This window comes from Sceloporus occidentalis, unplaced genomic scaffold (assembly GCF_023333645.1).
Source record: "Sceloporus occidentalis isolate IW3139 unplaced genomic scaffold, rSceOcc1.0.p SCAF_9, whole genome shotgun sequence".
NCBI classification, from domain to species: domain Eukaryota; kingdom Metazoa; phylum Chordata; class Lepidosauria; order Squamata; family Phrynosomatidae; genus Sceloporus; species Sceloporus occidentalis.
Window position 1 is genome coordinate 6597961 of NW_028316989.1, and position 15299 is coordinate 6613259.

General features: G+C 41.0%; 1 protein-coding gene across 1 annotated transcript; it reads left to right on the plus strand.

The window, feature by feature from the left end:
* The first annotated feature begins 6991 nt into the window (after positions 1 to 6991).
* On the plus strand, positions 6992 to 7540 carry PRND (prion like protein doppel). The gene has a single exon (XM_089538203.1). It carries the CDS (start codon positions 6992 to 6994, stop codon positions 7538 to 7540), a length of 549 nt encoding a protein of 182 aa, XP_089394329.1.
* Positions 7541 to 15299: the final 7759 nt, after the last annotated feature.

The following is a 15299-nucleotide window of genomic DNA, read 5'->3' on the forward strand; positions in this document are numbered from 1 at the left end:
AAGAGTGAAGTGATTTCATTAGAAAGCAAAGAAATATGAGACAAATGGGTAAAAATTGCAAATAGACAACTTTCCAACTTTCCAAAATGGCTCATCTGAAACAAATATTGTGAGTCAATGTTGTGTCTGACAGTCATGTCATATGCCACAACAAGGATCAAGCAAAGGGAAGGACTTAAGTCCCAGGAAGAGAAGGATGAGAGTTTGTTATATTATTTTAGAGGATGATAAAGAGTGTGTGTATATATATATATATATATATATATATATATATATAGACTCCCACTCTTGCTCAGCAGCAGAAGCTGGAAGAGAACTGATGAGATGACAAGCACTTGAATATCACATCAAGCCTGAGAGGTAAGTTTGCTTTAGAAACTGAGCATAGAGGGATTTTTTTTTAATGCATCTGTTGAGGGTGTTGTTAAGAAATTATTGTCACTGTTGTAACTATCACAGGAATGTACACAATGCAACTCTCAGGGGAAAGAGCAGAACTTGGTTTTCTCCCATCCAGATTCAAGAAGCTAAATATGTCACATTGATTTACCAGACAAAAGGTGCGGCATCAACAGTTTTGAAAAAATCCACATTCACATCTGTTTATTTCCCATTGCTAGTGTCAACCTTTTCTAATGTCCAAGGGAGTAAAGGACAAGAGCTTTGCATTTCCACTCTTCAAAAAAATCTCTTTCTCTTGAAAAGGAGATATTGCCCTCATGATCTTTCATCCTTTTTAAATTCATGATCATCTTTCCCACAAAATTTTTTGACTCATCGTGTCCAATAAATTATGTTGGCATTTGTATGGCAAACAGGCAAATGAAAGTAGAGAAGCAAGGCAAAGAAAAGAAAAAACAGCAGAGACAGACACACCCAAAAGGAGCATCTGTTACTCTGTTAGCTATACTCATTTGTAAATGTAAATCTGTATACTTTGCTTGTGTTTCGTTCCCTGAAAAATCTATGGTCTCCTCCACTATCTAGACCAGTGGTTCCCAACCTTTTTAATGCCGCGACCCTTTAATACAGTTCCTCATGTTGTGGCCTGCTTCTAATACCAACTGGTTGTCAAATATATAGCCAAATCACACAGATACATGCCACAAAATTGTTTTGGAAACTCTGCCCTCATGAAATTCTCCTTCAGTCCCAAAATTTCTCGCAACGTAGACACTGAAAATCATTCACCACTTTTTTCCTTTTCTTTTCTTTTTTTGTATGTCTTTTATTTTCTGTTTTTTGCTTTTGTGTTTAATAGGCTTTGGGGGCCTGTTCTGTTTTACTTTGGTTAATTTTAGCATTTATTATAATAAAAGTAAAAATTAAAAAATCATTCACCACTATGCCTTTTCTACTTGTGTTCGCATTCCCTTAGTCCCTTTGCTGGCCTCTTGACTTTGGATACCCCAACTCTTTCTAAATGCTCGACTGGAACTTTTAAGTTACTTTTGTGCTCGAAATTTTGTGGAATGAAGAAAAATTCATGGAGGGGGGCAGAATTCTTGCTGGGGACAACGCTCTCCTTTTGCCCATGCACCCCCAAAGGTACATCCCAAGCCAGAGTCAAAATGGTACAAACGGACTGAACTGTTTGCAGCATTAGCAACTTAGCAAAGTTAAGAGGATAGATTTTAAGCACTCCTGTTGCATGCAAAAATACTGAATAAACACAGGTGTAACTTACTGTTATCAGGATAGGCTTAAGGCAAGTCTTATCAGATGCTGTCTTCTGTATCTTCTGAAAAGTCCATGGCAGTGTGATGAGAGGTGGGGCATGTTCAGAGAATGCCTAATATGGCCAGTTGTTTACCAGCATAAACTGTTCAAGAGCAGCGTGCAAACCAGCCCACCATTCTGCTAAATGGATTTCGGAAGTGAGATGATCCAAAGAGTGATGTCCAGACGTCGGAGAAAAAGCAGAAACCTCAGCAGCCAGGCAGCATCTCGGTGTTCTGTGTTAGCTTAAATGATGAAAGATGTAGTTCAACGAGGTGCATTTTTAATTCATTTTTGTAAAACCTTGGACTATTTTGGAAGGCAATGTGTGAACACTGGCCCTAGAAAATGAAAACCTCTGGGCTACAAGACTGTATGACTGGTTCCCCTGAACTTCACGAAAGATACTGAGAAGACCCCAGGACTGTCTTGTATTTAAAGTGGATTGATTAATGTTAGCTCATGAAAATGTGTCTGTGACATGTAGTACCATGTTTATTCAATAGATGCCAGACTTCCCTAACCAACAAAGTGGGTATTCATTTTGCCAGAAAGCCTCTGCACAGCTCCAGTGATGTTTCCTTTTGCAAGACCCGCTGAACATATCGAATTTAGTTGGTAAAACAACAGCAGGGAGAGAAAAGGCCCAGGTACCTGGGAAGGGTGGGAAGAGCATTTGAATAGAGAAAAACCTGTCCAGTACCCTGTGAACTAGCCTTCTGTATTGAGATCTAGTAGAAAGTTCTAGCCCATTACCAATGTTGAAGTAAGATTCAACCACTAGCCCATCCAGTCTCTTTTGGAAGATGCCCAGAGGAGACCCCTTGGTTTAGGTACCACTTCTCAGTGGGAAGGTAACAGCGTTCTTCCTTAGGGATAATACTTTGGTTAAATGACTGTTAACTTCCTGTTCCGTCATTTGGAGTACAAAAGAGTCTTTGTTTTGGACAATGAGACAAAAATAATATTAAATTATACTGAAATTAAATAAAACTGTGTTATGCACACAGTTAGGAGTCTTTGTATAGGCAAAGATCAGGGAGAAATGAGGAGCCTTCAAAATTCAAAATGTTATGAATGTTAATTGTAAAGGCGTTACTCTAGCCAGCTGATTATTTTAGTGCACCAGAATCCTCTATGGCAGTGATTCCCAGCCTTTGGTCCTTCGGGAGTTTTGGACTTCAATTCCCAGGAGCCCCAGTCAGCTTGGCCAGCAGTCGGGAATTCTGGGAGCTGAAGGTCAAAACATCTGGAGGAGCAAAATTTGGAAAGCACTATGGCAATTGTGTATGCATAAGCACTTGTGACTGTAACATAGTCACAATCCTTATGTAGCCTCTAGTTTAGAGGCTACATAAGAAATGTTAAAGCGCTCCAATTCCCACTTATCAGGCATCAGCCACTATGATCAATGGGGGTCTGTTCTCCACGTTGATAAGGAAGCTCACCCCCCTCATTGGTGTGGGGAGAATTGTGACAAGGGCCTTGCTTCTACCTGTTGCACTGGAGATAACTGACAGGAGAGGCTGCGAAAACCAGCTAGCTGCTTCCCATTGACCACAGCAGATGCTTCCTGTTTGGTGGGGATTCAGACATTTGGACTAAGATTCACTGCCTGTCACCATAACTATGATGCTTATGTCGCAAGAGTTAGATTTGTTGCCCAGCAGAGGATCTGAATTAGCAGAAGCAAAGGTCCAAAGTGAGACAACTGGATGGTTCTGAAAGTCCAGCTTTTATACCCTTGTACAACTTGGAAGCATTACCAACTTAGATCAAAGCACATCCTCTCTAACATTCACCAGCATATTTTGGCTGCCCCAGTGATTACTATGTTTGTTCTAATTTATCAAAATACAGTTGGCCCTTGTTATCCACTGGGGTTTGGTTCCAGGACCCCCCTGTGGATACCAAAATCCATGGACGCTCAAATCCCATTAAATATAATGAGATAGTAACATGGTGTTACATTACATGAAATGGCAAAATCAAGGTTTGTTAGTTAGAATTATACTTTTTAAAAATATTTTCAAGCCACGGATGCTTGAATCCGTGGATTTAGAAATCCATGGATACGGAGGGAATAATAATAATAATAATAATAATAATAATAATAATAATAATAATTTATATTTCACTTAATCACTTGGAATCCAAGCAGATAATACTGTAAATAGTATGTGAAATTCAGTTAACACGAACTTTGGATGTTAACAATAAAGAGTCTGTTGCTTAAAGAATTTCTTGGTTAGCACCAAGCAGGAAGTCCCCTTCTTATCTATACGTTAAACTGAACGAAAGGGACAGGGGTGTGAGGGACAAAAGAACATCAATTGCCTGTGTGAGTCTTCTTCTTCCAAATGACGGAGATTTCAGGGATCATGAGTCCAGCTTGGGAATAGGGAATTTATATTTTAAAAAATCATCACAATCACACATCTCCCATACAGCATTCCAGCCCACATCTTTTTTTGCATCTTTCCCAGCTCCAACCATTATGGACTCATCCCAAATTATCTAGAATTCTACCAGAGGCCCACACAGATTTCACAAAAAGGATTTGCAGCCTTTGATGATGATGATGATGATGATCACCCATTGCTCCTGGCATCAATTGTGGTTTCTAGAACTAATTAGCAAAGGTATGTCTTATTCTGCTTCTTTCAGACAGAGAAGCTAAAGTGGAATACATGGCTTTTAACAGGAGCCTGTGGTCTCTGTTGATGAAGCCTCTGTTTGGGGTTTTTGGTTCTGTTTTTTGGTTTTTTCCACAGTGTGGGAAGGACCCCTGGGAAAACATCTTCTGCCTAACACTTTTAGAATACCACAAGAGTTTAGTGATGGAAAACGCTCCAAGGTAAATTATTGGCCTTACGGACCACTATATATTTGGAGAAGAGTGGATTTCAGAGAGCAGGTAGAAAGCTTCCCTTCAGAGGAAGATCGCTTGTCAGGCGCTTTCCAGAAACCATCCACAGAAAGGGTAAGTTACTTACCTCTTTCTCAGATTTTTGTAGTACCTCTGCATTTTCATAGTCTCACTCTATTACAAATTATGATATTCTATACTACATTATATTTATTCATACCTGTTGATTTACTAAAAGAATGTTAAGTTGCATGATAGTCCCTCCCTGCCTTACAGACAGTGGAAATGTATAGCAAGTGTAGATATATTAGCTAGTGCAAACATTTAGGATTGACAGATCTCAGCAACTGGTCCTGAGCTTCCAGTTTTTAAGGGTAACTTCTAAGCAGGAGACAAGGGTGCAAATTCTCCAGTTTTCAAGGGCTCGGCTCTGGGCAAGAGAGAAGGGCTGGATACAGATCTCGAAGTCAGCTAGTAAAGCAGCAGCTTGCAACAATCTGCAAGGCTTAATTGATTTGTTGCTGCAAATTGAATGAATTTTCCAGGGGATCTTTATACAATATTTACTTAGCTTCTTCCTTCCTTTCCAAATATTGTAGCACATAGAATTAAGCTCTGCTCTGTTCTGCATCCGCCTTTTCACTAGAAGCAAGTTTGTTGTTGTTGTGTGCCTTCAAGTCATTTCCAATTTATGGTCATCCTATCATGGGTTTTCTTGGCAAGATTTGTTAGCGGAGGTTTGCCTTTGTCTTTCCCTGAGGCTGACTTGCCCAAGGTCCCCAGTGGGTTTCATGGCTGAGCTGGGAATTGAACCCTGGTCTCCAGAGTTGTAATCCAACACTCAAACCACAATGCCATACTAGCTTTAGGTTTGGTTGAATGCTATAAGGCAGTGAACCCATGAGCATTTAGTAGCTCTCCAGGGGCTGCTTCTCATTCACCCAAGTAGTGTTGTTGTGTGCCTTCAAATCATTTATGTTGACTCTATGATGAATTAATCAAGCATTTTCTTAGCAAGATTTGTTCAGAAGGGGTTTGTCTTTGCCTTCCTCTGAGGCTGCAAGTACTGTATGTAACTTACCCAAGGTCACCCAGTGGGTCTCCATGGTCTCTGGCGTAATCATCCAAAGCTCAAAACACTGCACCATGCTGGCCCTCTTAACTTAGCATATTTCAGCTATAATTTTGCTAAATGCTGGGAAACAACCCTGTGACAAATGCTGTTTGAAAGTGGAACAGACAGCATCTGGAGATGGTGAGTGTCCCTTCACTGAATCTGCCCAGCTATTATATGGTATCCATATACAGATCAGTTTGACTACTTTTGCACTACAATGTCCAGACTTATTCTTTACACCAGATCCTAGCTCTAGGGCTGGCCTTCCTCTTCTCTGTTTTTCTTGCTGAGGGAACCTCCTTCTCTTTGGACAGAGCCATGAGGCACTCTCATATGAGAGGGTGGAGACCCAAGGTAACCTCAAGGAACCATCTTCCCCAAGTAACGTCAACAGATTCCTTTTTCACCTAGAGCAAATGCTGCTCTTTTGGTTAGCCTCTTCCCTTCAGAAGGGGGTGGATTCTCCTTCCTAGTAAGTTGGGTAACTTCCCCCAAATCTGAGTGGAAAGCAAAATGATGATGATGATGATGATGATGATGATGATGATGATGATGATGATGATATAAAATTAGAAAGAACAGGAAGAAATATTTTCCAATCATTGTGGATGTGCTCTAAAAGAACACCATGGAGAGTTAACCAAACACACCAAATCCCATCACATCTTAGAAGATGATAGGCCTAGTTAGTATTTGGAAGTGAGATGCCCAAGGAATACCAGGTGCTGTAGGGTAAATTTCAGAGGAAGGCATACCTGAGTGTTTCTCATCTAAGAAAATGCTATGAAATCCATGGGGTTGCCATAAGTTAACAGGTGACTTGAACCTACAGAGAGAGATATTATAAGGTAGAGGCAGCTCTTCCCATCCCTTTGGTCAGCCTAACATTTTAGATCATAGTACACCTCTCCTTTACTGCTGCTTTTAAAAGGTTTTTTTAACAGCTTTTTAGGTTGGTTTCAACATATGGTGTCTCTTGCTATAGGTTTATTGTTTGCATTGCAAATGTTTTAATACATTGAACTTCATTCATAGAATACTTATGTTCAAACAGGCTAAAAGTGTAATAAATCAATGAAATGAAATGAAAAGATTGATTTTTACATACCAAAAACATGCATGTTGTTTCATGCAAATAGTATGCCAAAAGACTGGTGTTTACATACCAAAACATGCATGTTGGTTCATGCAAAAAGCATGGCCTCATCTTTGGCCTTTAGAATACGTCTGCTTTTTGTTGATGTGAACTGATGGATTTTTCTCTCTCTCATTTTAAAGACTTCACTATGCAGAGAAATCTGATAGGCGCTGTCCTCTTAGTAGCCCTGTGGAGCGAGGTCTGCCTTTGCCGGAGGGTGAGTGGATCCACAAATAAGCGAAACAAGAAGACTTCCACCACCACTAGCGCTCCCAAACTCCGAAGCCCAACCGTGGCAATGACTGTCCAAGGAAATCTATGTCATGGTGGTCAAATGATTGACAGTATGGAACTCAATCCAAATGACCAAGGCTACTACAAGGCTAACCTGAAGGTTTTTCCAGATGGACTTTATTATGCCAACTGTTCCTTGCCTCTGCAGCTTAACACAACCAAAGAAGATCTCATTGGTGAATGTGTTAATTTCACAATTGCTTCAAACAAGCTGAACCTACCAAATGGCAAGGATTCAAGTGACCCAAAGGAGAGGGTGATGTGGGTCTTGATTAACTACTTGTGTGCAAATGAATCATGCAGTGAGCCATGTCCCTTGCTCCCAAATATTGGAAATCTCCATTATTTTGACCAAGTACTGGTTGTTGCCCTAATTAGCTGCTCTATTCTTTCTGCAAAATAAGATGACAAGACCAGATACAAATAATCAGGGAATGGGCAAGGCTCCGAATAGGCCTGTTCATGCTATGCTTGAATTTCTGCTAGCGACGAAATTGATATGCAGCAATAGGTATGCAATGCATGTCTAGCCTTTCCTCACTCACTGGCTTTGCCATTCTGCTCCACCCGTTTGGAGCGTAGCAGCAACACAGCATTGAACCAATGGCTTCTTTGTGGCTTGAAAAGACTGAAGCTATCCCTAGTTAGCCCTTTTAAAAGTTATGTCAGGCTTGGCATTGAAGGTTGATTTTCAGAGCCTAACTTGTTGAAGCTGCTACACAGCCATCGTTCCATTTAGTGCACATGTTTATTTTGCCAGGGTTCTGGTCAATAGTTGCAAGGAACATTCAACACTGTGTAATACTATAGTATACACAGTGGTGGAGTGGAACCAGGGATCACAGGGCCAGTGAGCCAAAATCATAGCTTTTTGAGGAGCAGAGATGAGATAGGCACCCCACAGGCTTCCATCCTCCCACTGAGCATAGCCCAGTTCGATAACTGTGGGAAGCATGGGATGTTGCAGGTGACAATGTGGAACATTCAATGTGGAATAAAAGGAAAATGGCCATGCACTCAGCAGCCTCATCCACTTCTTTTTGTGGTGGCTGCTCCATCCTGCCTCCATGCCATGGAATGATGTTAATTATGGTGCATTGTGGAAGTTGTAAAATGGTGAACAAACCCTTAATCCAGTTTCTGCTGTTCCCATTTCAGTTACTGCAAAATAACAATAATAATAAGAATCCCTACTCAAAAAGGAAATAAAGAAAGGGCTCGTCTACACCAGTGAGAAACAGCATACTCAACCCATAGTGGCTGTGACCCAGGCACACCATGTTTCTCAGCATTCACAGGCCATGCAGGGCTTTTCTCCCAAAATCCAGAGGAGAAAAAGAATTTTTCACCCAGACAATCTGGATCAGCGATGTGGACACAGCCATGTGGTTGAAAATACTCCACACTATAGGATATATGATCGTTGTAGGAATGACCTTTTTTTTCCAGGTTGCTCCGATCTTGCTATGGTGAATCTGAGGTTATCAGAGCCCTGGAAACAGGGCTGCAGCTACAGGGTGAGTATGGGGTTTCCCACTGGTGTAGACAATTCCAAAGAGAGAGAGAGAGAGAGAGAGTGTGTATCTATGGTGCTACATCCATTGCTACTTGTAAACTCCACCTCTAAGAAAATGCTGGAGACGGATCCTCCCATTGGAAACATTAAATGAAATTGCCTTCCCAGTTTATTTCCATGAAAACAGGATGAAAAATTCTGAGATGCTATTGGCCCAAAAGTATTTTTAAAAGATAAAAAAGAAGGAGGAAAACAGAGGGTAGCCACTGTTCATTCTCCTCCTTGCTTCAACCACAATGAAAACTCCATCTTTCTCCCCCAGTCAGGCCTCAAGAGTATCATTGTCAAACAGATCAGATAAAATATGACTCGATGACTGCATACAATAAATTACAATGATGCTAGACATGCTGCTGGGAATATAAGGGTAGCATTTTGCCTAGCAACCACATTTTCATGCATCTCATGAGCAGCGCTGGAGGAAGACATTTCATGAGGAGAAGAACAGGACTGTGTGTGCCACAACATCATCCTGTGTACAGTAGCCATTTATAGCGGCAGTGCAATGTCATTTGAACAATGATAATAGGGGACAGTGGCAATGGGACAGTACAAAGGAGTTGTAGCATAGGATGGACTAATCTATCCGTTTCTCTTTCATATTGCCATTTCTTTTGCTAAGTTCTTATCAAGCAGAACAAATTTTTCACCACTCAGCACTGGCCAAATTCAGTAGGTACAACAATTCCTTGTCTGGAGAGGGTCACATCATATTTCATACCCTCCAACTGTCCCAATTTATCAGGGACAGTCCCAATTAATCCTCTGTCCTCCCACTTTTTTAGATGTTTTTAAAATGTCCCAGTTTCCCTCTCCTCCTCCTGCTTTTCTCCTTTCTTCTCAGCTTACTTCAGTTCCTGCAAACTGAAATGTTGCAGGGTATAAGACTTGCCTACTATAATTTCTTAAAGAAGAGGAATCTGTTAAGGGAAAAAAGGTGTAGTAACTGATTCAGCAGACTTGGGCTACCACTTTGCTGCAGAATGAATGCAATTTGACACCGTTTTAATTGCCATGGGTCAATGTTACGGAATTTGGAGATTTGTAGTTTTGTGAGATATTTAGCCTTCTCTGCCAAAGAGCTCTGGTGCCACAACAAGCTACAAATCCAAGGAGTCCATAGCATTGAGTCATGGCAGCTGAAGCAATGTCAAACTGCATTAATTCTGCAGCATGGCAGCAGCCTTGGTTGGATACACAGGGATCACCATCAAAGATCTGTTTATTCAGATTTCCTATTTTTCAGGTGGCTTCTGTAGATAGTCATAGGACTGGCTGAGACATTGTGGCTAAATGAGGGTCTGACCAAGTTTACCATAAACCACAGCTTGCTTCCACATTGAAGCTGGAAATGACTGCTTATGGTAGCCATCAGGTCCAAATGAACCCAATAAAAGTTGTTGCTTGACGCAAAGGATGTGCCTTTCCCAAATCAAAGTGAATAATACTCAAAACCAACCAACTTATTTTGCCACCTGAGACAGAAACTTCTGAAGACCCTTCTCCTTCCTCACCGGCAGCAAAAATACAATGGGTTGGACCCTTCCGCAGATAAAAACTGGAGCATGTGTGGCCAAACAACACTCAAGTGTGGTCAAGAGGAGAAAAGTTATTAATGAAGGAAAAAACCAAATAAACGAACGCATTACAGTCCAGCAGGAGTTACTCCTGAGCAATTCCAAATGGAATTAATGGGAGCCACAGAAAAGCACAGCAGTAGATGGGCCCAAGAATAGAGAGAACGATTCCCCTCCCTTCACTTTGTGGTCCGGCTAATGGACATTGTTTTGCTGGTGATTTAAGAGAAGTAACTGAGGTTAATGGGAAGAAACGTTCAGTCTGGTGAAGAAGACATTAATCAGAAATACAAGATTAATTTGTTCTGGTGCATTCTGAAGTCATGATGTTGTAGTGGATGGAAAATGGAGAACTGTTTTTTTTTTCCATTACTGATATTAAAAGGTTCCGAGCAAACATATTTAGACATACCTCTGGAAAGAATCTGCTCTTTTGCCCAGGAGTGTATGTTTGTATATATATGAAATTTTAAAAGCCTATTTCTATTAGCTCCGTGCCTCAAACTTCTATGTGTCCTCCCTTCCTCTCCTCCTCTCAGTCCTTTTTTCACTCCCCGGGTTGCAATAGCCCTAATTTATTGCTGAAATCAAACTGGTGACAGTATTTAGTTTTTAAATCGAGACAAGATAGCCACTTTAGGCAGCAGATTTTTCATGTCAGTTTTTAATCTTATGTTAGATCCAGACTTTCTGGAGCCCCCATTTCAATCCATCTAATCTAAGGATATACTCTCCCATTTTCCCGATTTGGCACGGACAGTACAATTAATCCTCTGCTGTCCCATTTGTTCAGGTTGTTTTAAAATGCCCCAGTTTCTCTCTCCTCCTTCCACCTTCCTCTTTGTCGTCAGCTTATTTCATGTGCTGCAAACTGAGTACAATGCGTAAAAGTAGTTTGCACTCCATTGACTCAGCAATGGGGAGAGGTGATGCTTCCCTTCTCTGTAAGCTCTGATGAAAGAAACTGTGGCAGCCTCTCCTAGTTTGTGTGTTCCTCTTCATTAATAACTTTTGTCACCTTGACCACACTCCGATTTTGTTGGGCCACACATGTCCTGGTTTTAATCTGCTGAAATGTTGGAGGTTGATGGACTATGTCTCCCATTGTGGAAGGTGCCTCAAGTTAATGAGAACTGGAGGGTTATGGGTGCTCTGCTCTTGTTTAAAGCAGCGTCTCCTTACTATTTTATTTTAATTCAAAGATATAGCCATGTTAGTCTGTAGAATTAGTATGTAGTGAGATCTTGTAGCACCTTTGGGACTAACTGAAAGAAAGAAATTGGCAGCATGAGCTTTCGTAGACTTCAGTCTACTTCCTCAGATGCATTTGGTCAATCTGAGGAAGTAGACTGTAGTCTACGAAAGCTCATGCTGCCAACTTCTTTCAGTTAGTCTCAAAGGTGCTACAAGATCTCTCTAACTACCTATTTTAGTTCAGTTTATTTAGTAATAACTGATATGGCCCAAAATCATTGGTTATCTTTACTTCTACTCCTGATGTCTTTCCAGCAGCCATTACTGATTCCTAGATAGGTTGAACTTGGGGGAAATCTTGTTAAATTGGCACGCAGCAATCCAGTTTGGAAGATAATGCCTGTCATTCCATTTCTGTTTATCTCTGTGTAACCACCATGGCAAAATGATGATGCATGCCCTGAACTACTTGGCAAGTGTTGCAGTCTGTTTGCTGCATGACTAAATAAGTTGCAATGTGAAAATGTATTTAAAATATTTATACTCTACTTTTCCATCTATAATAATAATAACAATAAAGTTGCATGCACTAAACTGTTTGGCTGCTGTAGCAAATTGTCTATTTTGTTCAGAGTTTAAATACCCTAAAAGGCACCAGATGTTTGATCATGGAAGCTAAACAAGGTCATCCCTTGTTAGCACTTGGATGGGTGACCATCAATAAATATCAGGTGCTGTAGTCTGTATTTCAGAGGAAGGAACTGACAAAACTACGTCTGAGTATTTGTTGCTTGAAAAAGTCCTATGAAAGTCAACAGGAGAAGTCCCAGCATTATGTAGGAGGGCAGATGTTGTCTCCATCTTCAAAAAAAGGTAACAAAAGGGAACCCAAACAATTACTGCCCAGTCAGCCTGACATCAATGTTAGGAAAGCTCTTATAATACCTATAGCCTATAGTACCTGGTATGTATTGATCATGAAGCAGTCTATAAGGATTTCAAAAGGAATGCCATGATCACTGAAAATCAACATGGGTTTCTCAAATACAAGTCATGCCAACCTAATCTTATCACCTTTTGGGGGGGGGGGAGTTACAAGTTTGGTAGATAAAAGGAATGCTGTGGATGCAGCATATTTTGATTTCAGTAAGGCCTTTGACAAGGTCTCCCAAGATAGTCTTGCAAACAAGCTAGTAAAATGTGGGCTACACAATGCTACTGTTAAGTGCATTTTCAACTGGTTGACCGACCAATGGTCACTCACCACACCAATGGTCACTCACCATGGCCTGATCCAGTAGTGGTAAATCCAGTTGTATGTAACTATGGAGGCAGAAAAATGAAAGACCAGAGGATCCTAAATAATAATTCTGCCTTCCAATGATATTTTCCTTTAGTCGCCAAATTTCTAGCACTGCAGAGTGAAACCATGAAAGTGGTTCATATCTTTCATTTTCTGTGTTCACAAACCAAATGCTAAACTGAATAAGATACTACAAGGATACAAATTTGGGTTCTGAAGGAAAATTTCATTTGTGGGAGCATAATTCCCTATTTGGGGGGCAATGGCCTCATGTTGGCCCCCTGTAGCTACAGCCCTGCTTTACTGAAACCAGTCCAATGAATACCACTTCCCTACATTGTTGAATTGTGAATTCATTGTCAGGAATAATGCAAACTCTTCTATGCATTGCCATAGGACCCTATCGCATGGGGTTAAAAGAGCGGCTTACCTTTCCCAAATTCAGTGCTAATTTGGGAGGCAGCCGGTTCCTATGCTAAGGAGATGTTAGACTGAAGGCATGGTTTGGAAAGGAAGAGGGCAAAGAAATGGAAAAGATGTTAGCAGAGATGCTTTGCAAATGAAATGAGAATGGGAGAAAACAGAAGCTGAAGAAAGGGTTTTGGGAAACCAAAGAAGAACTGTTTGTCTTGCCCAATAGATCATCATGCTATTACTGAAAGCAATGTTTACTTAGAGCACACAGCAGTATGCGAAAGGCCAACATTTCTTTCCATGCTGCTTACTTTCACCCAAAGTTCCAGCCTTTCAGTGTGAAGGCTTTTTCAAAGATTCTATTTTCTATCTCTCTCTTTCTCTCTCTCTGTTTCTTTCTATTATGTACCAGACTTGTAGCTGAAACTGGAACATATTGTTATGCAGTCTCCCTGTTCCCCAAGTAGTGAAATGTTCCCAAACCAGATGAATTGGAGTTTTATAGTTCTTTGGATGAGGTTTACAGTGCCCTTTTAAAACCTTTTCCCTGAATATAAAGCGTGCACATCACTGACTTACTTGAAAGTCTCAACTTTAGACTTAATTCTTTAATTATGCTTTTTAATTTACAGCAATTAGAACATTTTCATATCTAGGTATAATCCTACTTTTTTTCCTTTTTTTGAAAAAGCAATGCTTTTATTGATAGCCATTTTGATTTCTGTCCAGGACCAAGCACCAAAAAGGAGAGGGGATGGACTGATGTCAGATTAAGAGATCCAAGATCTATAAACAGAAACAAGAAGAAAAGAGCACAGTAGCATTCTTCAAAAAGTGAAGCAAACAAAATCACAATCAATTTAGATTCAAATTCAGATAGAACTACTGGTCCCCTCTTCACATGCCCTTTAACATTTCACATTAAAACCCAGGCCAACCAACATCAGGATGTGGTCAAGATGGCAAAGATTATTAGTGAGAAAGAATGGACAAGTTTGGAGAAGGTGCAGCAGTTTGCTTTTGCCTGAGCCTCCTGGGAAAGGCAAGATTGTCTCCTCTCCTCTACCTAGAAGAATACAAACTAGGTTTGCTCTCTAAACTCAATATGTAGCAATTGAAGTAAACCAAGGGCAAAAGGGGATAGAGGGAGGAAGAGAGAGAAACTGGGAACTTTTAAAAGCATCTGAAAAAGTGGGATGACAGAAGATGAATTAGGACTGTCCCTGCCAAGTCAGGACAATTGGGGTATGCCTTCTTGTAAGCATTGAAAGACCAAAGGATCAGTATGAGATTAAAAATCAGTCAATCCATATTCCACACTGAATAGTTACTGTTATTTTGGAGTTACAGCTCTTTCCTGTCCTGGGAATACTCTCTTCCAAACAGGTTCTGGCTAAACCAGCAATTTCCAGGGAGAACATACATACACATACAAATCTTGGCAAGAATTTTGTACAAATACTAGCATCTTGGCAACAACCAATAATAATAATAATTTTAAAAAATCAATACACAGATCAATATGTAAATCGCTTCCTCTCAACCAACAGTATATATACACCCCACTCTCTTCTATGCCAGCATTCTCCGAAGATGCCCACTACAGCTGCTGGCGAAACGTCCAGGAATAAAACTCTTCCGGAACACGGCCGCAGAGCCCCAAAAACCTGCAAGAAACTATGGATGCCAGGTGTGAAAGCCTTCGACTTTATGTTGGGAATAAAACCCTTCTGGAATATGGCCACAGAGCCCGAAAAGCCCACCCACCGACCCCCCACAAAAAACCCACCAAGTGACCTTAGGCAAATCACACTCTCTCAGCCTCAGGGACCCAACCTCCTCTGAAGAAATCCTGCCAAGGAAACCCTAGCATGTGTTCCCCTTAGGGTTGGCATAAGTCAGAAATGACATGAAGGCACCCAGCACCCAGGACAGAGCTACTTGGGCAACCTTAGTGTCTCCCTTTCCCTTTCTCTTCCCCCCCCCCCCAAAAAAAATACCCTGGTAGGGAGGGGATCTAGACCACGCCCCTTCCCCAATCCGGGGCCTGAGTGGGCGGGGTTTAGGCTGGGGGGGGCAAGGAGGAGGAGGAGGAAGA

Coding starts and splice junctions, on each gene's coding strand:
- PRND (XM_089538203.1), top strand. CDS start 6,992: ATGCAGAGAAATCTGATAGGCGCTGTCCTCTTAGTAGCCCTGTGGAGC.